The sequence below is a fragment of the Diadema setosum genome, chromosome 10 (assembly GCF_964275005.1).
Source record: "Diadema setosum chromosome 10, eeDiaSeto1, whole genome shotgun sequence".
Lineage (NCBI taxonomy): Eukaryota > Metazoa > Echinodermata > Echinoidea > Diadematoida > Diadematidae > Diadema > Diadema setosum.
The window spans coordinates 14575994-14599876 of record NC_092694.1 but is presented as its reverse complement, the minus strand read 5'-3'; the positions used below and the strand labels follow the sequence as shown (position 1 = coordinate 14599876).

The 23883-nt window shown below is 38.6% G+C and overlaps 1 protein-coding gene across 1 annotated transcript in view; it reads right to left on the bottom strand.

Moving 5' to 3' along the window:
* Window positions 1-23883, bottom strand: part of LOC140233781 (uncharacterized) — a 157213-nt gene that overhangs the window by 123157 nt on the left and 10173 nt on the right. The window contains exons 3-10 of the mRNA XM_072313875.1: window positions 13934-14069; window positions 13014-13153; window positions 11626-11759; window positions 5612-5809; window positions 4642-4865; window positions 2025-2158; window positions 876-1000; window positions 27-203 (exon numbers count right to left, since the gene is read on the bottom strand). Of these exons, the coding sequence (XP_072169976.1) occupies window positions 27-203; window positions 876-1000; window positions 2025-2158; window positions 4642-4865; window positions 5612-5809; window positions 11626-11759; window positions 13014-13153; window positions 13934-14069 (1268 nt within the window). The remainder of the gene's footprint in view (window positions 1-26; window positions 204-875; window positions 1001-2024; window positions 2159-4641; window positions 4866-5611; window positions 5810-11625; window positions 11760-13013; window positions 13154-13933; window positions 14070-23883) is intronic.

The following is a 23883-nucleotide window of genomic DNA, read 5'->3' as shown; positions in this document are numbered from 1 at the left end:
TCCATGGGGTCGAGAAATAATATTACCTCTTCTAAGACAGCTTCAAGCAGCCTCGTGGTGTTTCCCTTACACAGCGCCCCCCTCAGCACGGTGTCGTCCAGGCCCTGTGGCAGGGAGAACAACGGTTCCAAGCTCACGTTGCCATGGCAATAGGCACGAACCAGGGAATCGGGGTTCCTCAGGAGGTCAGCGAATGCTGCAAGCTGAAGGAAGCAAAACATAAGCATATTTTATCAAAAGGTATGCACGTGAAGTCTTGTGAAGTGCAGATATTGCAAGGTGTAAAGCTCTGATGTGAGACTGAGATGGCAGCTGAAAATAAAACAAAAAATGAGGAAAGCTAATAAATGTAAAAATGAAATTTGAAAAAAAAAAGTATGAAAATGCTGACTAAGAATGAAATTAATTAAACATAAGCATGACCTTTGATTACTCCACTTTCAGAGACACGAGCTCTTTCATTGAACAATATTCACTCATCACGTGAGCTTTAAAAGGAAAATATTATATACATATGTAATTGTACTCTTTTACATCAGATTGAAAACACACAAGGAAGAACCAGAGGGGATAATTCAATAGCAGCATTAAAAGCTTTCAAAAAAATGAATTTTGAGCTTGAAGGCTTCCATACACTGACGTATTTCTTGCAAAAACCTAACCATCACTATCACAATTAACAGTGAACAAGCTGCCATCTTGGTAGAATCCATTTCATGATGACCAAATTGTCAACGTGATTAAACATGAGATATCTGCACACACATACAGTATATTACGTTGCAAAATAGGTCATTGAAAAATTGTATCACACTTGCAAAGCAATATATACAAGACATCACCACAAGATTTGTGTATTTGGCACTTGCTCTTACCCGCTCCAGTGAAATTCTACTGTTTAAGAAGTCAGCGATAATGGAAGAGTTGATGTTCAATTCACCAAGTAGGTGCTCGATGTTGGAGCCATCGAGCAGGTCATCGAAAGGTATTTCTCCAACTGCTGTCGCATGAAGAGGGAACAGGATGGTAAAAATTCAAAATCATATGGTTATTATTAATCATCACAACTTTAATTCATATCAATCAAGGGATGAGATTCACATCCTCGATACCGTGGCCAATACGACTTGTGAAAACAAGTGCAGCTTTTGAATTCTCTCTAGTCAATAGTTTTCAAATTGAAGAAAATTTTACCATTTCAAATCATGTCTGAGTTTACTCCATTTATAAAAGTCTGCTCTAACATGGAGTAGAACTAAACCTTAAAATTAAACTAGAAATATCGCTACTGTGTCTGGTATGCCTCGGCATAATGCATGGTTCTCCCAATCATAGGTCTAGAGTATTTCTTGACGATGTAAGACAACAGTTTCGCAGAATGTGGTAAAAAAAAAAAATTTAAATGACATTTCTGTCACAAAAGTGTTGACTTTCCTTGAACTAGGTTTCATTTGGATGGATGACTAAATTGTTTCAGAGAGCAAGTATTCAGGAATTTGAGCATTTTTACCTTTGACACTTGCCCCCTGACCCCATGGTTCACGATTCCTCAAATAATCACTAATTGGTGACATTCATTTTCATGACAATGCTTTTGAGATTCTTTCAAAATACGACAAAATTGTGACATTTAACATTTTTATATTCTCCAAGTTTTAAAAAGATACCTTTAGACACTGCATAGATATGGGAGAAATAGAGAATTCTGATAATTTGACCATGACATTTGACCTTTGACCTTTTTTAAATTAGGCTGTCCACAAAATGGAATACTGACAGATGGATGGACCGAAGGATGGACAAATGGACTGACAACCTGAAAACATAATGCCTCTGGCAACTCTTCACGGCAGAGGCATAAAAAGAAAAAAAAAAAAAGGTTGAAACACTTTCCTTAACCCATTGACAGTGAACTGCTTTGGCTATAACATGCATTTTCCATTTAGAACCTGCTCAGAGTATGTTAGGGACTATAGTCTTCAGTGGGTTCTTGTAAGGTGAGAGAATTCTCCCAGAGTACTTACCTGGCACATTGCCTGTGAGGAGGTCTTGGAGGAAGGACACGAGGTCTGTTAGCACCGAGAGGATTTGTTTTGTCGTTTCCAGCCATTCGATGTCTCCCGGCTGTCGATCCAGAATCTCTCTGATGATTCCCAAACTGTCAACGAAGAAGAGTTGAGTGTCACGCATTTACATAACTGGGCAATAATTCTGTACTTTCATTGGCACAGAACATTTGATATGGGAGAGGCATGTTCATATGTGACTGTACATCACAAAACCAACGAAAAGTCGCACGCCCTGATTTTATGTGACAACTCAGAATAGGTGAAATGGGTCACCCTAGGCAATCTTTATTTTTTCATATTTTCTATCAAAAGAGCAATTCTTCTACATCATTCTAAACTTTGGGATCATAAAATGAATAGGAAATTGTGTTTTGAGCAGTTTTTTTTTCTAGAACATAGAATAGTGTGATTAGGTATGTCTTATACTCCCCTTCTTATTTCTTAAAAATCCTTTACACAATCGTCACTTTCAACACAAATAACTTTTGAGAGAATGATACTACTGCTTTGAAAGTTGGTATTAGCCATGGGTAGAATGTGTTTATAAAGCATGCTCAGTTTCAGCCTTATCAGTTCATCCCTTTGTTGTTGTTGCTAAGGAGTTTTACATCCTATTTTTGTTTGTTTTTTTACCCATTCACAGCACAGAAGGATTAAGTGCTTGAACAGACCCTTTACTTCAGAGCCTCTTTTCCTAGTATACACTTTTCCAGAGTGCATGCTTTCTTTTCAATATTTACACTGGTTAGGACAGTACGTTTGAGAATCTGCCATTAACTAAAATTCCACGTCTGGCGATTTCTCTGTTTTTGTAATTTTTTTTTTTTTTTGTTGTTTTGTGATGCAGGGTCATATACGGTGCAACTTGTGATGCATTCAGCCATGAGAAACGCATATTCATCCTGATTTTCATTGTTCATTCATTGAAGGTACATGTATCTTACAGTCATCCTCAAAATCTACACAATCTAAGAAATGATGAACTGCAAATACGATCACTGATTTCAGTATTGACATTGTCATGTTCAAATCATAGAAAATATAAAAATGATGCCCAAAAGATTGAGATGGAGTTTCTTAGACTGTGTTACCAAAAAGTACTGGGTGTGCAAGCATCACTTCAACATACCATCTAGCATCACAAAACCCACAGAAAGTACTTGTAGCACTGGTTAATATTTCTGCAGGACTGGAATACACTGATTTGGGTTAACATGCTCTGATTTCTCACTTGTGATTTTTCCTTGTAAAGCAGTGATCTTCCTTGTATCTAAATCTTTAGTTTGGAAACATACAATTGAGTGACACTACTTTGTGTTCCTGTTCTTTTTTTAAACATATTTCTTTGCTCTGACAACACTTTACTCCATCTTTCACACTCAGGGCAGGTGAGAGTGTACATTAAATCTTTAAAAAAGAGTGACCAATAGTGTTAATACTTTCAAATAATCATGAATAGAGTGTTCTCAATGAGAATGCCAAGCCAAAGGATAAGCTTATAATCCTTTTGAAGTAGTTCTTTGCTGCAGAATTTTTTTCAAATCCCCTGCTGTCTGTAGATAATCAAGAGTGAGTCAGTGCGCCGTAGTGGCTTCATGAGTTCAAAAGCCCTTCTTCTCAATAGCAACATTCCAAGAGGTTGAATTATGTATGTAACACTTACGCTAGATGGTAAGAACATCAATTTCTGATGGATTCTAAGTCGTTTTAAAACTCAGAATCTTATCTCTATTGGTAATCTGACCCGATATAGCAAAATACCTTTCTGCCAACAGTTTTGTTTTGTTTTGTTGTGTTTTGCATGTGATAAAAGTCATGAATACAATTTATTTGAATCCCCTGTCTTGATGATTCAAGTACAGAGGCAAATATGCATCCAGTACAATTCACTGCATTAAAGGGTGCGTACAGTTCTGGTCGAGGTGAGGATTTAGCTTTTTACGTTTGGCGAAATTTTCAGAAACCACTCTATGAGATGTCAAAGAGCATGGGATTCTAAGGGGTATCAAAAGTTTATTTGATAAAAAATCGGATTTGAAATGGCTGAGATATCCAAAAACAAGGTGAAACAAAGAGATCCTAATAAAGTTGTGGCATGTCGCCTTTTATTGTTATCACTTTTTTTGATATCTCAGCCATGTGAAAACCAATTTTCATCAAATAAACGTTGAATCCTTCTTAGAATTACATGCTCTTTCATATTTCACAAGAGGTTTCTCATTATCTCACTTAAGAATGTTCAAAACATGAATCCCCACCTCAGCCAGTACTGTACAGTCCCTTTAAAAAAAAAAAAAAAAGTATCACTACAATGCATAAGGGCAACAACTTACATTGCAGAAAGGATAATGCCCTGTAATGTACAATACTATAAAATGCTAAATTACCAGAATACCAAAACAGTTTGTAAAGCCTTTATATCTGTTGCGTCTGAACACAAATTAATTAATTTCCGACAGAGTAAATGCATGCTACATTCTGTTCCAACAAGCTAGGGGGTGTTCCATCAACACCCCAGCCTATGATTACACAGTTTTTTCCTCATGCTGAAGAGGCAACGCTGCAGACTCACCTGTCGAGAATACTACTGAGAATATCCTGGGGAGAACCACCTTGGATGATCTCCACGAAGCGTTGGATGTCGGGGATGAAGCGTGCAAGTTCCAGGAGCTGCGGGAGGACGTCCACAAAGTCCCCGAGGTCGGCGATGTCGGCCAACCTCTCCTGTAGGTCCAGCACATCCCGCGTGAAGTTCCCAAGCCCGTATTTTTCAACGGCATTCAAGAAAGCGGTCACCTGTGCAGCAGTCAAGAAACAGAAATCACACGTTTAACCCGTTGAGGTCGAGTGTCTTTTGCTGTATCCCACATTTATCATTTAGACACCTGCCTAAATTACTCAGGACTAGTCTTCAAAGGTTAACAGTGTAACTTGTTTACATCATGCAAACATTAATTTTTTAATACGCTCCTCATTTGTTTTTTATTGTCTCCATTTAAATCCAATGTTATACCGTAAAAGAAAAAAAAAAAAAAAGAGAGAGATTCAAGCAGATTAGTTTTCAAGCTCAGTCGGGCAAAACAAATTCCACATCTTTTTAATTCCACAGGATCGAAAAAGGTAAAATATCATTACATACTGCAAGCAAAAATATTCGCAAACTTTCATTTTCATGCAGAAAGTTCCACTTATACAAAAACATCAGTATTCTGCATACACAACACATGATGATGATTTTACTTGTGCTTATTGTGCATATCCACACACATTCAGGGCTCACCTATAACATGCTATTGCTTAGCTAGTATATAGTATATATGTATATAAATTACATATTTCAGCAGTATTTACTCAAGAACAAAACAAAGGAAAGAGTTTGATGTTGAGTTCTCATCCAAAAATTTCTTATCACCACATAAGGGGAGGAAAAGGCTCTTTATTTTGACGTCTTATTGACATAGTGTAGGTGACCACCAACATTAATAATGTCAGCAAACTCTACTGAATTGAAGGAGTATGTTTTAATCACGCCGATTTCTCACCTCTTCGGCAATGTAGCGGGTGTCCACTTCCTCCAGGATAATGGCCAGGAGGCCCTCGAGCTCAGAGTTGTCCAGACCGCACAGGACCTCCACGATCTCTTCCACGTCCGTGCCTTCAGGGAACAGCACGTACGCCTCGAGCATCGTGGCATTGCAGAAGACCGAGGTGCTGAAGCCATAGCCAAGGATATCCAACAGCTGAAGGAATTTGGATGCATTCAACAAAAGATGAGGTTGGTTTAATTTGTTTTCTTTTTGAACAGTTAAAAGCCTGTCACCTTCCTTCCCCACCCCAACCCCTCCCCCACCTGGAAAAAAAAACAACAACAACAATTATAGCAAAAACTGTCACACTGGAATACGGACATCAGATTATACTCATTTTTAATATAGAGCTCAGAATACAGTAGAATATTGCTCCAAAATGCAACTGGTTGTGTTTATCTAAATTTGTAATTAAAATTTTCAGTGTCTGATGCTGCATATATGTAATCACTTCTCAATGTTACTCTACTGGGTGTTCTTTTTCTCTCTTTCTCTTTCTCTTTCTCTCTCACACTTTCCTCGGGATCTTTTTCCCTTTCTGAATGAGGTTGTTCATAGAGTTTCAGGCACTTTGAAATGCACTGCAACTTCTTATCAAATATATTTTTTTTTTGACATCCCTCACAAGATATAATTAGATTCTCCTGTCAAGAAGATCAATAATCGTTACATAAGATATTGTTACCTTTTATCCTGTACAGTGGACTCCCGTTATAACAAAGTCTTCGGGACCAGCACTTTTCTTTCGTCATATCAAAATTTCATTATAACCGAACAAATAAACAATAAAAAAAAAGAGCAGATAACGTTGCAGTCTGAATTTTTGTTTCATTGTAACTGGAATTTCTTTATAAACATAGATGTATCCCTTATAATGAGAGTGCACTGTAGCAAAGGAAAAGCAAAATGTGTAGTTTGTATCCACCTTTGGTCTATCAGGGAGGCATGTTATGACAATTAATTTTTTGCATGCTTCCATGTGTGGCTGATGATGAAATTACTGCAAATAGATCCCTGCGTAAGATCGGAATATGAAACTGCTCTATCAAACTTTGCCCTTGTAGTAACCCAAGAAAAGAACATTCCACATTATATCTACACGGGTAAAAATTCACCAATGTCCATGCAGGTGATGTGAAATGATGATCGCCCACTGGAAAACATGCACAAAAACAAATGTCATTCCATAAAATGATCAGGAAACTGTCATTAGAGCAATGATATTTGTTTTTCTATTAAAAATTGACTGGATTGCATTTTCTTAGATCACTGGCTAATAGTGAGAAACAACAGAAGGCAAAAGAGCACTGTCAGTCCAGGGTGAGAATAGTCTAGTTTCTAGTCATTTTTATTTCGGAGAAATAAAGACGAAACAAGAGATTGGTGCTAGGCGGGTCGCGCAGCTGAGCACATGTATCCCCCGAACCCACAGCATCATACATCATCGCAATATATAGAGCTCACACAGAAATTCCATAAATAAATACAGTTATCATGGCAACAATGATCCTGTCCACATTTTGTCTCTGGGTACCAAATTTGATGACAATAATGTGATGCAGCGGTGTAACTCTGCAGAATCTAAAGTATCCTCTGGTAGTACCTGTGAGGGAATACAATTATAGAGTAATCTGGATGCACTGTAAACCTAACCCTCTTCCAGTCTGCCATTTGGATGAATTCGGGATAAAAATGTATAATGGCAATAGGTGACAACAGGTATCAATGCAGACAATTGCTTTTTTTTTTTTTTGTTTCCACTTCTGATATTTTATTGTTTTGTTAACTGACAAAGCGGGTTCCATGACAAATGCTGTGATGACAAATGCTCCGGCAAGGAATCCTAGTGTTGAAGCGCACATAAAGCTTAACGCTTACCCTAATCCAAATCTTTAGTCTGCCTTGAACCTAACACCCAATCATACCAATGGAAAAGAAACGCAGCCGGTAGAGTGCTCACAAGGAAATCTCTGCTATTTCCACAAAAATTCTTGAACTCTGTTCGGGGGATACAATAAAAATGGCTAGAAACTAGACTAGGGTGAGACAGACTTGAAAAGAAACAGTTATGAAATTACCTTGACGACATCAAGCTCCGCCTCCAAAAGAGGCTGACTAACAGCTTCTGCAAAGAACTGCGAGTTGAATGTACAGCAGTAAAAAAAAAAAAAAAAAAAAAAAAAAAGAAGATACAAGATGAAAAGCAATAGTCATGAAGGTGAAGCATATACAGCATTTGCGATCAATGATATTGCCAATTGAAATGCAGAAAAAAACTTCATTTGACTACTTGTCCTTCTGCATCTCAACTGACAATAGGGGGTGGCTATCTGATTTTACTTTTTTTTTCTTTGTTGGCATGCAGCTTCTATTCAAAGAAAAATACAATTCAGGCAATGTCCAGCAAAGGAGTACTTTCAAATTCATGAAATTCTTCCTTCGAGATGTTTTCATTGCAACTGATTGACAAATTGTCCTACATCAACGTACAAAAGCACTGAATCGATCGTCACTGAATTGACTGATGCTATAAGGATCAGTTTAACCAACACATGCTGTCAGGCGGAAGCTCGGTGGTCTAGTGGAGATGACGCCTGTCCGGAGATCAGGAAGTTGTAGGTTCGAATCCTGCTCAAGTATGTACGCCCGTGATTTTTTTATCATGGCTACTACTAAAACACTGATCAATTCAGTGCTTATTTACATCGATGTAAAGCAATTGTCAATCAGTTGCAAAGGAATATTTTGTTTGCAGACAGAATGGGAAGATTGCTACATGAGAAAATTTGCTAGAATTTGCAGGAAAGTACTCTAGGTGCTTAAAAAACAATAAATCAAGCATTTTTGATGCAATGTGATTCATGGGTGGTGTACATGTAATTCCCTACAATTTGCAGTACTTTCTGAACTATTGTAAACATTTTAAAGGAGAAATCAATTTAATGATGCATGGAAGAAGAAGAAATAAAAAGGGCTATCATGGACATTGTGGCATCTGTCCATTCTTATCAAGTATGAATGCAGAGCTTTAAATGAGATTTGATGAAACATACTTGTATGAAAAATGCATAATTCAGCTTTAAAAGGGAACTGCGGGAGCTTGAATCTTGCATAAACAGCAAGATTCTGTGAAGTAGCAGCAAATATACACTGGAGGATGTACATCAAACTTCTACGACCAAATAAGAGTTAATGACCTACAACTGTGCAAAGTGTGAGACTAGGCAACTGCAATGGCTTTGTCATAAATTCATGCTGGTTAAACCTAGTAAATGCAATTTGTGACCCATCAACAGATTTACCCTATAAATTGCCTTCGATACTGTCAGAAATAGGTGATTTTGGCTAACAAAAGAGGAGGTTTGCTAATCATATTAACAGAGTTTATGTTTCCTATAAAAAGGTCAAAGTCTTTAGTACACCTGTAGTTTATATTCTGAAACTGTTTGATTTTCATGAAGCATGTTAATGTAGAGTTCTCTATTGACCAAAAGTATTTAATTCCCTATCAAATCGTCACCTTCATATACATGTGGATTGAGTGAATGCAGCAATTTTAGTAGAACACATCAGTGAAAGTTTGGGGAAAATCCGACAATCCGTTCAAAACTTATGAATTTTTAAAGTATCTGTGCAATCACTGCTGGAGGAGGAGACTACTACAGTGTATGATGTCACATGCGTACAATATAAGGAAAATAAAAAGAGAATTTCACAAAACTTGACTTTTTGAATAAAGTGCACATTTCTTCGACATGTTACTGACTTATGTTAGGGGAATATTATTTCCCATGACATCTGAAAGAGAGAAGTCGAGTGTTCTTTTATTATGTGAGAAAAGTGAGAATATCTTGAATTTTCTTTATACTTTCTTTTATATTTTTTGTACTCATATGACATCACAAGCTATAGTAGTCTTCTCATCCAGCCGTGATTGAGCAGAAACTTCAAAAATTCATAATTTTTGAACGGACTGTCCGATTTTCCTCAAACTCTCATTGATGTGTTCTACTAATATTGCTGCATTCACTCAACCCACATGTCTATGAAGGTGAACTTGTCCTTTAAATGCACTGACACCGCAAAAATTGCTTTCCTCCAAACTTTGTTTACCGACGGTATTACAATGTAGTTCTCTGATTTCGTCACTGCATCTGCGGCTGTTTTTAGGTGCTTGATTTTATTTTTTCCCCGATAAAGTGGGGCACATTAAGTCAAAAAGGTGACAAATTTGAATTATTCAAAGTAAATCACTGTTCAGCATCTTTATTAGGCTCTCTTGTCGTTGATTTAGTCACTACTAATTTTTGTCTGTTCTACTGTGAGTGTTAGATAGAACACATCATCCGCAAGTGTATGCATGACTGGGACCAGTTCTCATTGGGTAATGAGGGTCCAACTCCTTTCTACTGTGGAGATGGGAGCTCAAAGGTCAAGTGCACTAGTTTGGTCAACTCTTTCTGGATAGGCTAGAATCAACAAAGTCCAATTATTTGCACCAAACGTCTTTTCAATTCTCACAATAATGGCCATAGAGTGTACATATTTGCCCCTTTTCATTGTTGTCTGTTCCAAGGGTAAATAATCAGCACTGCTTTTACTGCAGGTTCATTACCAAGGAGCAATAAATCAAAGCTGCTGATGAAAATAACTGTAGAAAGAAGCACCTGCTTATTTTATGGACTTGCACGTCACTAATGATAGACTGACCCTGATACCATTGAACCCCTGCATGGTAAATGTTCTCATCAATAACTTCCCATTCATGTACACATGAAGATAGATTAGAGATCCAGTGAAATCCATTTAGCACTATAGAGATGCTTTAGCTCATTTACCATCTTTGCTGAAATTACTGTATCACACAAAAATTAGAAGTTTAGCCATCTTTATAAGCAAAGACTTTAAACTTTTTAACCAACAAAATGCCAAATAATCATTCAATTTGTAGAATAAATATTACTCTTGGTATGAGTGGATCAAAATTCAATGGCAATATTGCAGCCTAGTTGTCAACTAATTTCTAGCAAATACTATAACAGTGTTGGTGGGATCTTTGTAACTTTTCTTGCAACAAACCTCCATACTTTTTCTAATAAAAAAAAAATTAAAAAAATTTTGTTCTGCAAGCATTTTCCATCCATTCATCTACATATCTACAGTGTATAAATAGAGGCTGAAGCAAACACAGGGCTACTTGATATAGAAGATGGATTGAAAAACATGGGGGTCCTTGGTGCATAAGTTTTTTGTCATTATTTTCTTTTTCAAAGTCTACTGGAGTATTATTACAAAATATGAGCATATGACATAATCTAAAGCCCTTTCCTTCTTTTTTTCATCCAAGAATACCAGCATGAACGTACATTTCACTACTAATTAAGAAGGGGATAGAGATGGGCAGTGGAAGGAGAAAAGAACTGGTGTTTGTGCAGCTAATCTTTGGTTTAAAAACTGCGGTTTGGTAATTGAGCAAGTCTGCTTTAGTTTAAAAACTTCAAACCAAACAATATGACGACAGCAAAATTCTTGATCCCATTTACTTGCAGTTGCAGTCTTCTAATATTCATTTGAAAGTTATAGGTTCAAATGATATAAAAATAAGTTGAGTAAATAAAATGTGATGGTGTCCTCATTCAAGTAAAAAGTAAAACAATTAAATTATTCTAAATTACATCAGAAGGCATTTGATAATATACTGGTCCATTAAACATTTGTTGCAGGCCTGTCTATTCAAGTGATATACAAATAATCTTTTAACCTTCACAGTTGATTCTTTCTCCATCCAGTGTTTAAAAGACACCAATCAGTTGAAAATTCTATACGGAAGGATGGTATAGCTGTAGCATATATGAGTGGAATAGCCTACTTCAGATTTTCTAAATTTTTCTTTTCAAGGTGTAGAATGTGCTATGAAGCTATGCATGAATGTGTATAAAAATTATTTAAAAAAAAACAATAGAACCTACCTCCAGGAGGTCAATCCGTGCTTCCAACAAGGATCCAATGATCTCTCCAGCATTTTCCCTGGATATCTTGTTGGAAATCTCCTCCTTTAGTCTCGTTTCATTTAGCAAGAAGTCTTTGACATAAAAGTTTTGCTCTGGATGAAAAGGACAGAGTGATAATAAAAAGAGCACAATACAATGATGAAAATCTTCAAATGAAATGCCATCAACATTACATGATACTTTTTGCAAATAAAAGGAGCACAATATGATGAAAATCTTCAAATGAAATGTCATCAACATTACATAATACTTTTTGCATGATGACCATAAATACTGCTAAAGACTCTAAATAAACCTTGCAGATCAATAATAATAACAATAACTAGAGAAGCACTCTAGAGAAGCACTCTGATTTGACTGCCTACTACAGACTAGCCTACCTGTAAAACCTAGGCTTAGGTATGGTCAAAGTTTGGCACAGGAAGTTGAACCTTGGTGCAGGTTTTTTTTTTACCAACCATGTTTGGCCATAGATGGGCCTACTAAATTGTAGGTAAGATCAGCATTCTTTTTTTTTTTTCTTGTGTAGGTTTTGTTTTTGTTTTGTTTTTGTATTGTAGGCCTTACCAATTCAGTTCAGTTTTATTCACCATCATTTCAGCAGTATACAATGAAAAGACACACAAAGATACTTGAAAAACGTATAAAGTATACAAAGTAAACATAAAACAAAACAAAAACAATTGACTCATTTTGATATCTTTAATATCTATATTATCAAAATAACTGCCCACCCCAATTCAGAATATGACAGCACAAACAAAATCGTAACCTGATGTGAACACTGGACTGCAGCCAAGTGATGACACAATCACTGATGTGATATTAAGATTGGTCTTGTGTCTACCCCCCCCCCCCGCCCCCCCCCCCCCCCACCACCTGATTGCGCTCAGTTCCCTCCCTGCCGATAATAAACAGTGCTTCCCGTGCACCTACTGACACTGTACTGAATGAGCTACGAAATAAGGGACACATACCTGCATACTAGAACTGTTAACATAATAACTAACGTTAACAATGTTAGAGTTCAGATGTGGCTAGATACCCCCGTTAAAACGTATAACTCTGTGTCTCCCTCTCCAGGTAGGTATAGATCTAGCCCCGGAGACCCGCCGCTCTCCCTGGACTGTACGTTGTACGTTGGGGCTGCTGGTCGCAGTTATCATAGATCTAGCTATCAAACTCAGCGTAGACATTAACTATACACAGCCCTGTCGCTGTACACAAGTGTAAGTCGGTACGTAGACATGGACAACGTCTGTGGTCAATGACTAACTAAAAAATGAACGAATGGGACTGGGGTGACAACAAACGACGACAAAACAAAACAAGAGCTTTCAACTCACCACGAATCAGTTCTAAAGTTTCTTCCAGCGTCTCAGTGAGATTCACGAGTGGTGCTAGAGCGCTTGGCAATGACTGAAAGCTCTCGATGGTTGATCCATTTTCCAGCAATGGACTTAAATCATCAAGAAGCGTCCCGATACTTCAAAAGAGAACAACATGATTTCCATGACACAGAAATTAAACTTCCCGCACTTAGTTTCGATACCCCTTTTGGGCGCCCTAGCTCAGCTCAGCCACATAAAATTAGTATCGATCACATAGCTCAAAAAGCAAGAAAGCGCATAGAATCAAAATTAATTTCATCGGAGAGATATCATCGTTACTATACAGTGCGTCTAAAAAAAAAGAAAAAAAAAAGAAAAGATAAAGGTGATCCAACTTTTGAGGGCTAATTGTCAGCAATGAAGAGCGCAATGTTTGTGAGGAACGGGGAACTCTTCCTCTATCCATTGATATGTTGACAAATGTCATCGTTTCATGCATGACGACCGAGCACATGAACTTTTTAACGACAACAATGACACTTTTTTCCGAGTTTGAGTTTGAGTGTATTATACCAATATCATGAAGGAACAATGAATATCTCACTGAATGGATGAGATCTGTCGATGAAATTGGTCAAGTTAAGAGGCCACCCTGCACGACTCCAAACATGTTCGTTATAATATCCGAAAATGAGAAAAGTTTCAATTTCCAAAGGTTCAATTTTTATAATGTTCGTTATTTAAAAGGTGAAAATAAAAACAAAGTGCTTACTACGTACAAACCTTCGGAATTAGCCCTAATAACAAACCATAATACTTTCGGTGAAAAACAAGAGCGAAATGAACCTCATTTCATCTCTTATTTGTTTGTTTTAGTAAACCTCTGGAATTACAAATCTTGTTTCATGAACTGTACCAATAACCGCCCTACATACCTTGCGCCGAAGACGGGCGGTTCGTTTGACCGCGGGACGATATTTTCCGATCGACACGAAGACTCGATATCACACATCATCGACTGCATAAAGTCGACTGTCCCTACACTGGGGAGAGCCTGAGGGTTATAGTGACCTGTATGGGAGGGAAATTATGCAATAAATTGACAGCAATTTCATGGAAAAAATGGATAAGAATATGATAGTGTGGCAGAATGGCAAGATGGCAACATAGATTTATAGTCAATGTTGTAAAAATTATAACTCCATAACTTTCTTTATGTGTCATCAATTTTAGTATGTAGGAGTACTTTAAAATATCGTTATTTTACATTTCAAACATTTTATCATCTTCGAAGTTCACGGGATCAAACATTATTGAAATATCCATCGGGGAAATCAAAAGTTACTCTTAGTGACAGGGCATTTTTGTACGCTGCACCAAAATTATGGAATAATCTCCCTTTGTTTGTAAGACAAGCAGTCACAATTAATGAGTTTAAGGCCAGGTTAAAAAGTCATCTCTTGAAGTATAGTGTAATACATTCTGTTTGAATTTCTTGTATGCATGTCATTTTGTAATGCGCAGTAGAGTATATCATTATAGTAGCTGCGCAATATAAATGTCCTTTTATCATTATTATTATTATTATTGCTTTTGCAGTACTATCATCATCTTCATCATTATGCTGTGTGTGTGTGTGTGTGTGTGTCTTGACTTTTTTTTTTTGTATACCACGCTCTATAAAATTGTGCATGAACGATAAACTCAAAGTTTAAGAAGGCAAAAACTGGCTACTATGTAGATAGAACATGACTCCGGCTTTTCTAGAGGGATTATAACACCAGTGGGTGAATTGAATGTACACAAAATCGAGATTTATATAAACATAAAGATGTTTGAGAGGAAAACATAGACCGTAAGACTCCCAGATAAAAAGTGCTCGGAATAAAGAACATCCTTTGTATACTTTTGTATTTCATTGTCATTTCGTTTTCACTTTAAAAAGAAAAAAAAAATGCTTGTAGTTGGATAACAAAGAGGTTGTCTTGGCCCAATCGCTTTACGTTTGACTACTCTTTACCTGCCAGGTTTTTTGTGTATCATAGTATATATGGAGCTACCTTGAATAACATTGTAAAAATTAGTTGTGTATTTGTATCTCTGATCACTATATAAGATGCCCAATTAAGCAGTCGCGCTAGATTCGAGGTTCAATTTACAGGTGCATGTCATTTAGCTGGCGTCGCATACGCAATAAAACGGTGATAATTCTGATTCTTGCAATCACGATTGTTGTTCAGATAAGCAAGGGTAGGGGACCTCGTTATAGTCGCTTCAACGGGATCTCGTTACATGGGAGAATAGGATTGTCCCAACATTTTAATGCAAAACACTCGATAGGTATCCCTGGCTATTGAACTCTTGTGCAGGGATATTCATCCCCTCTACCGCCTAGCAACATAGTCTGTTAATAGTTCGCCAGCGGTTTCCCAAAATGCTGAAACACTTTTTCCGCAACGAAAAAGTTTGAAGGGGAAAACATTACACCTATTACATCGATAACAATGACAATTGCCCCTCTTCATCGTGAGCTTTCAGTTTCACTGTAAAATGTTTGTCTTCCCAATCTTGAAATTTGTTTTTCGCAAAAATGTTGGATGTCCCTGATGGACTTGACGAGTCTCGCATAAGTCTCGGGGCCAGACTCGCTGGAAGTCGTAGGTGGTGAGCCTTAGAAATGTAATGTAGAATAGGCCCCTAACTTTTGAGCAGGACAAATTCATGTTCAAGGTTTGAGTGTGTTGTTGAAGTGGTCTGTCACAAAGTGCAATAAGATTTGTTGAGTTAACCAAAAAGAAAAAAAAAAAGAAAAGAAAAGTGCGAATCATACAAAGACATTGTCACTGCAGCGTACGTTCCTTGTTATTCGTTACCAGTTTATGATCTGGAGTTTTCAAGGGGTATACTTACTTGTACAAACGAACAAAAAGAGAAAATGTGAAGTGAACTTACATCATACAACAATGTATCTTACACGCTTTCTTTATGTAAAGTGGTTTTGACATGTTTGAAGACTATCTATAGCCCGACAACCACTTGTGCCTCTAATATTCTTTTTTTTTTTTCTTCTTTCGTTTGGTGGCGGTGGGGGTGGGGGTGGGATGGGGTGCTATGAAGGAGACCTACAGATTTGTGTGGATGTGAACCTCGATTGTTCCCGTCGACCGGTCGCCATTGTATGGTCGAGTAGACTATGGTCGACTACAAAAAAAAAAAAAAAAAAATACTTTGAAGACCCTGAATGCGTCCACAGAAAGACATTATTTTTCACATTCGAAGGCGTGTGATCACTGTACATTCAGGACGACTCGACGTCGACTGCAAGTCGACAGAGTTCGTAGATAGTGGCGGGGGATGGATCCCCCCCCCCCCCACACACACACACTCACACACACACACGCACACACGCACACACACACACACACACACACATACGCACACACGCACACAAACGCGGGCTCGCACACATAAAAGATGAAACAAACAAACAAAAAAGTTTTCGTGACCCCTGGTCAAAGTTGACTCGCGTTCTCGATAACAATAACAGGGAGCTTTAGATTTTAGACGCGCGGACGTTCAAAGAGAAAAAAACATGATCTGAGCGTGCGCAGTAACTTGATCCGCGCTACTGCGCACGCTCAGATCATGTTTTTTTTTTCTCTTTGAACGTCCGCGCGTCTAAAATCTAAAGCTCCCTATAGTGAAGCGACGTAACGGTAACGCTGAGATTCACGTTATCGCCGTAGTATATTAGGGAGCTTTAGATTTTAGACGCGCGGACGTTCAGAGAGAAAAAAAAAAAAAACATGATCTGAGCGTGCGCAGTAGCGCGGATCAAGTTACTGCGCACGCTCAGATCATGTTTTTTTCTCTTTGAACGTCCGCGCGTCTAAAATCTAAAGCTCCCTAATATAGTCCAGTTTGTCGACGCTAAAAACTTCAATAAAATATAACCTATCGCGGTATGACAACAACCTGTTGCAATTGCCTATCAAATCTGTTACGACCAAAATCACTCTGAGAATGATCGCACAAAAGAAACAATCAACTAATGTTCAGGCGGTTTATTAACAGTGATATTGTGGGTACAGACTCGTAATCGGTTTTCACATCAGTACAATAATGATCAATAAAACAATTATAAATCGGTAGTGAAATCACTTACAGCCAAATTTGAAAGCAAGTAATCCTTTGACAGTGTCCAGATACGATGTTCGATGCACCGATGAATGATCCTTGACGCACCGATGAATGGTTCCTCCGACGTAACTCCAAAGGCACTGGTTGCAATAATCCACTTTATAAATCCAGGGTAAAGTCCACGATAAACAAGGTGTATGTCCACGGCGAAACGTGCAAAATCCAAACGTTATGACGACCACGTCCAGTTGATGCGTTGAATGATGATTCACTTTATAATGTCCAGCAAGGAATCCAGCCCGTCACAGCTTTGCCGTAATAATGTCCGTTGACACTAAAATATGGAGTCTCTCTCCAATGTAGGCAAATTAATTCTCTGCAGGCAAAATGTCTCCCAGGCCTTATCTCCACAAACACAGTTTGTATAGCAGGTCAGCAGGTAACACAGGACTGACTATAACAAGTCGCTTCAGAGCCAGAAGTGACGTAACTCTCAGAGCAGAGGTGTTGGGTACTCTGCCTACTGCAGAATTTCTCCAGCTTATATACTATCCATTCACCCCTTTCTAGTACATTCTGTAATTTTCTCCAACCTGGGGCCACATACCTGAACATACTAGCAAGTCCAAATTCCAGGGATCCTGCATGACTCACTGCCTAACTATGTGCATAACATCATTGCCAAAATTAACTACCAATCACATTGGGTTACAAGGGCAGTGCCTCACTCAGCCAGCACTTCCTAGAATTTTCTGGAATGGGTTAAATCATTCTAGATTGAGTGAGCTATAATGTATTTCCTGTCACATGCATACATGTACTGTAGCTACATTGTATACCATGTAGAAAATTCTCCACTGATCTGGTGAGCCTGTATGTACTATATCTATATCATATAGAATGTTCTCCATTAATCTGGTCACCCTGTGTACATACACATTAAAGCAACCATGCATACAGCCTTGATACATGTACATAACTACTTGTGTGTACATTTGTGACAAATCCATCACAACAGCCTCTGGTGCCACAATGCGCCTGCCAATGACTCTTGACATAACGAAATAAGAAAAACTATTGTAGGACAATAGCTCTCAGAGGGTCCTTTACATACAGCCACTTGCCTCGAACTATAACTGTGTAGGCCACACAAGCATGAGAAGATCGCAACGTCACCGTATGTTTACTCACGACTTTCCAGTGTGTATTCACATACACACTCATGTTCATTGTCGATGGAGTAACTGACTCTACCAGCTGCATTCCAGGAGAAAGGTATACATGCCTCAGTAACTCACTATGAAATCCTAAACCGAGCAAATAGCGTCGACACAATCTCTTGTCGTAATGTCTTTTTAGTACAAGTAGGCCCTATAACATTTTGTATGAGTTAAAGCCCTGCGCAAACATTTTGCAGATGGGGGAAAAACAGCTTTATAGTGCTTCAAAATGAGTTAGGGATGAAAATAATCAACATGAAAGTCAGAATCAGTAAAATCAATGTTAACTATTGTTAAATACACAAAACGCGGGCAAAAGTTTTATTGAAAACTATTTCTAGAATAGCCCGTCTACAGTCAGTATGGTTTTATTGAGAAAATTTATGAAACCTCCCTATATCTGCGGCTTTTTGTGGCATTTTTTTTTTTTTTTTTTTTTTTTTGGTACGGTAGGGTGTTTTGTGACACAACTGAACTACACATTATGCATCAACTTTGACGATTTGATTTTTAATTACTGGCTCCCAATGTTAGATTGTGGCTATAAAGGGTGAGTTTAACTCCACTCTAGCTATCCTAAACATGTAAAAAAGATTCATGTGGATATGGCGAATGCAGAAATATTAGTGCTGACTCAGAGGAAAGTGAACATCACACAGATTTGTTCAAAAGCTGTGTTTTGTTTGTGTCTCGGGTTTTTCAAGCTTTACTTAATTTCATGCTCTCTACAGATGGACAAGATAGAATAATTCGTGATGTCCGAATACGACAAGTTCATTGGAATAAATTATCTAAATGATTTCAGACTAATCTGGTTTTTTAAGAAACGCCGGGATACTCCTACAACTTATATCATAGTGAGTTCTATTAAAGCAACTTTGTTGTCCTATAGCATTTTGAAAGAAATATAGGTTAGGTGCAGTTCCATGTCCCAGAAATTATTTTTTAATCAAATATTTACATAGCAGACCGTAATATGGATCGTAACCGCTATAACACTGGTCATCGTCTGCGCAAGAACTCCAGTGAACGTGGTGAACCGCGTCGTAAACCTGTATATCGAAATCATGGAACGTCGTTTAGATTTGAGCTGCAATTTGTTTCTTGTCCTTCCTCGAAAATGATTTTCACAAATTTCCCATATTGTTGTTTGTGTGTTTCGTATGATTTTTCATGATATGTTTTCAAGGTAAGATGATTAATAGTGTGCAGAGCAAACTGAAGTAATCAAACGTTTCTAATATTAAAATTTTTGTGTATAGATAGTTCATCAACCAATTCGATCAAAAATGATATGCTACACGGTATGCTACGTTACCTCCGTAATCTAAAGTGAACGTTTTAGTCGTTTTCTCTTTGTTAAAGTCTAATTTCAGTTACGCGCCTTTCAAGCAAATTTATATTTATGGTGATTACAACATTTACGTAAATGGAAATGACATCTATATTTTTTGGGAAAAAAAGTAAATTCAGACGATAAGCATACAGGGAGACTAAAGAATGTGATTTGCGATCCCACGCTATAGTGTGCCCGACTTCTTATTCCCTTGCTTGCCGTTGAACAATCGCTGGAATCTGCGAATTGTTGATTTTTTCCCCGCAAATTTTCCAATCTCTTTTCATGCTGCCGGGTCATGGGGAAGAAAAGGAAAAGAAACGCAGAGCATAACAATAGACGCAGGGTTTTTTTAGTTTTCAAATGAATAGATCGAGACTATACGCGTTGTAGAGCCCCACATGTGTGATGAGGTATACACCTGAAGGATTTAATGGAGTCTCACACTTAGAAGTTCATTGCTACGAATAGCTTCAGTGGAGGAAAACCTGTAACAAACGAATTTATTCCCACTTTTGCTAGAGTATTAACCCGCTTACGCATAAAGGAGAAGGACAAGACATGAATAACGCAAATTATACTTTCTGCTGCTTTGAGAAAAATAGAAAACTTTGGGTTCATATTCCAATACACAGCTGCGGATGGATGTGTGACTGTAACGTGTGAGTGTGTGCGTGTGGGTGAGTATTATATGTTATGTGTGACGGTGTGTGTGGGGGTTATAGTGACAGAATGAGTGATAAGTGTGTGTTTGATGTGCGTAACTATTATGTGCGAAGGTGTGCGTGTATGTATGATTATGTCTGATGGTGTACGTGTGTATGATTAGTGATGCTGTGGATGATGACAATGTCTCGTGGCGTACGTGTGTGTGTGTGTGTGTGTGTGTGTGTGCGTGTGTGCGTGTATGCGTGTAAAAGAATGTAGCTCCATAGGTGTATGTGTCAATACTGCAGGAAAATAAACCACTCAAGAGCGAGTGCACCACTTTGTGCTTGTCACATTGTGGTGGCTAAACTCAGAATTAGTTTGTTGAACTTTACCCGATACTGTCTTGAATTCTATACGTTTTCAATGCCCCCGTGCATTTTCGTGAATTTTCCCACTGTCTGTTGACCTAATATTTCTCTTCGCTTCGTTGAGTCTCTCTCTCTCTCCTCCCCCAGCTTTCTTTCGCGCTCTCCCTTCCTCTTTCTCCCTTTCTATCTATCTATCTATCTATCTATCTATCTATCTATTTATCTACTAGCAGCACCCGTGGAAATCCACGGGTCTGAGGGGTTTTATTTGTTTTTCTCATAGATACGATTTTGCACATTTTTATTGATGAAATAAAAAGATTTTTTTCTTATTCTTTCGTTCCTTGTGCTCGATCTCTTCTACTCATGACCACCACCCCCCACCAGACACACACACACACACACATTTCCATCCCCGCAGAACAAAAAACAAAACAAAACAAAACAAACAAAACACAAAACAAAACCCCAAAACAAACATTCAGGGAAAAATTACCAAAAACGCTTATGAGATTCTCCGGAAGTTCTGCCCAAAGATTCTTCTCGTCGGAATGGGGAGATACTATTGACACTATGACTTTGATATTAATTATTATATCCCTCACAAAATGCATCTCGTCCTCTGATTGGTCGAGAGCACTGTAAACAACAAAACATAATTCTACCATACAAGTGCGCGAAAAAGACTATACTCCCTAGGGAAATGGTAAAAACTATACCACGCTGGTGATTTTCGCGCCTTTTTGCTTCGCGTCGCGACGCGAAATATTTCACGTGTAAATGAATGGGTATCGCAGCACCTTCGCTTCGCGAGAGATTTCATACAACAAATGAATGGGTATCGCGGCGCCTTCACTTCGCGAGAACCACAAGGCACGCATACACTCAATACGTGTAACGTTAGAGAGACTCAGAGAGACTCTTATAAAGCCCTCATTCATACCTAAAAAGATGATCATGGCATTGTATAACGTTACAACAGAGTAGGCGATATCGTAGATCTATAATTAGACAACAATAAGCAAGCTAGGGTTCTTCGACGTACCGTAGGCCTTTGGGGAGTTCACTAACTCGAGCGACCCACCCAAAAGATGTTGACAAACGAAACTGCAGTAGATAGTAGGCCTGCTTAACGTTAGCGCCAGTTAAGCCTAACGTTAGTTCTACCTGTAACAGTAGGCCCTATTTCCCGTAATCTCATTCCTAATACTCAAATTATTTTTTTAGAGTGTCTAACGAGTTAGTTAGAGTCTAACTTGTTAACTGTTTACGTTAACGGAACACCGTACGAATCACACGAATTTACAGCACTTGGCACTCGATGCTTTAATTGCTAGAATTTGTCCAGTGCCTAATCTAACCTTACACGCTGTTACTGAATGCTACCCAAATTTACAATGTATACTTGCATTTTTAACAGGAAATGATAGTCCGTATTCATGTACAGACAGCTAGGTAGAAAGACGACAGAAAACACAATCAACTGCAGCTCACAGTCACATCGTTGATCAGCTCGAGCACGCACATCACCGCAGTGGCAACCGAACGTACTTGTTGACAGATCGGATAGGCGATTGCATGTATGAAGCGCGTAGTGAGTTTGCAATTTGCGCATGTTTACCAGTACGTTGTACAGCAATGCACCGAGTTCAGCGGCTGAGCGCGCAGTTGTCTCTTCATAGTACGCGTACGCGCTGCCCTCCTGCTGAGCTGCTTTCCCGAGCGTGAATGACTAGTCAATCTTCTTGAAAAGTAAAGCAAGATGCCCTTAAAAAAAGGGGTAAATTACAGAATACAAGCAGTCGAATACTCTTAAATTCATTGGGAGGGATATAAAACAAATATACCAGGCCAATTTTTCGAGGCACCGGTTGAAACTATGTGCCTTCGGTGACTTCAGTAGCACTATTTTCTTCGGGGCTGCGCCCCTCAGAAAATAGTGCTACTGAAGTCACCTCATGCGCATAGTTTCAACCAGAGCCTCTCAGGCCTGGTATATTTGTATATTATATCCCTCACAAAATGCATCTCGTCCTCTGATTGGTCGAGAGCACTGTAAACAACAAAACATAATTCTACCATACAAGTGCGCGAAAAAGACTATACTCCCTAGGGAAATGGTAAAAACTATACCACGCTGGTGATTTTCGCGCCTTTTTGCTTCGCGTCGCGACGCGAAATATTTCACGTGTAAATGAATGGGTATCGCAGCACCTTCGCTTCGCGAGAGATTTCATACAACAAATGAATGGGTATCGCGGCGCCTTCACTTCGCGAGAACCACAAGGCACGCATACACTCAATACGTGTAACGTTAGAGAGACTCAGAGAGACTCTTATAAAGCCCTCATTCATACCTAAAAAGATGATCATGGCATTGTATAACGTTACAACAGAGTAGGCGATATCGTAGATCTATAATTAGACAACAATAAGCAAGCTAGGGTTCTTCGACGTACCGTAGGCCTTTGGGGAGTTCACTAACTCGAGCGACCCACCCAAAAGATGTTGACAAACGAAACTGCAGTAGATAGTAGGCCTGCTTAACGTTAGCGCCAGTTAAGCCTAACGTTAGTTCTACCTGTAACAGTAGGCCCTATTTCCCGTAATCTCATTCCTAATACTCAAATTATTTTTTTAGAGTGTCTAACGAGTTAGTTAGAGTCTAACTTGTTAACTGTTTACGTTAACGGAACACCGTACGAATCACACGAATTTACAGCACTTGGCACTCGATGCTTTAATTGCTAGAATTTGTCCAGTGCCTAATCTAACCTTACACGCTGTTACTGAATGCTACCCAAATTTACAATGTATACTTGCATTTTTAACAGGAAATGATAGTCCGTATTCATGTACAGACAGCTAGGTAGAAAGACGACAGAAAACACAATCAACTGCAGCTCACAGTCACATCGTTGATCAGCTCGAGCACGCACATCACCGCAGTGGCAACCGAACGTACTTGTTGACAGATCGGATAGGCGATTGCATGTATGAAGCGCGTAGTGAGTTTGCAATTTGCGCATGTTTACCAGTACGTTGTACAGCAATGCACCGAGTTCAGCGGCTGAGCGCGCAGTTGTCTCTTCATAGTACGCGTACGCGCTGCCCTCCTGCTGAGCTGCTTTCCCGAGCGTGAATGACTAGTCAATCTTCTTGAAAAGTAA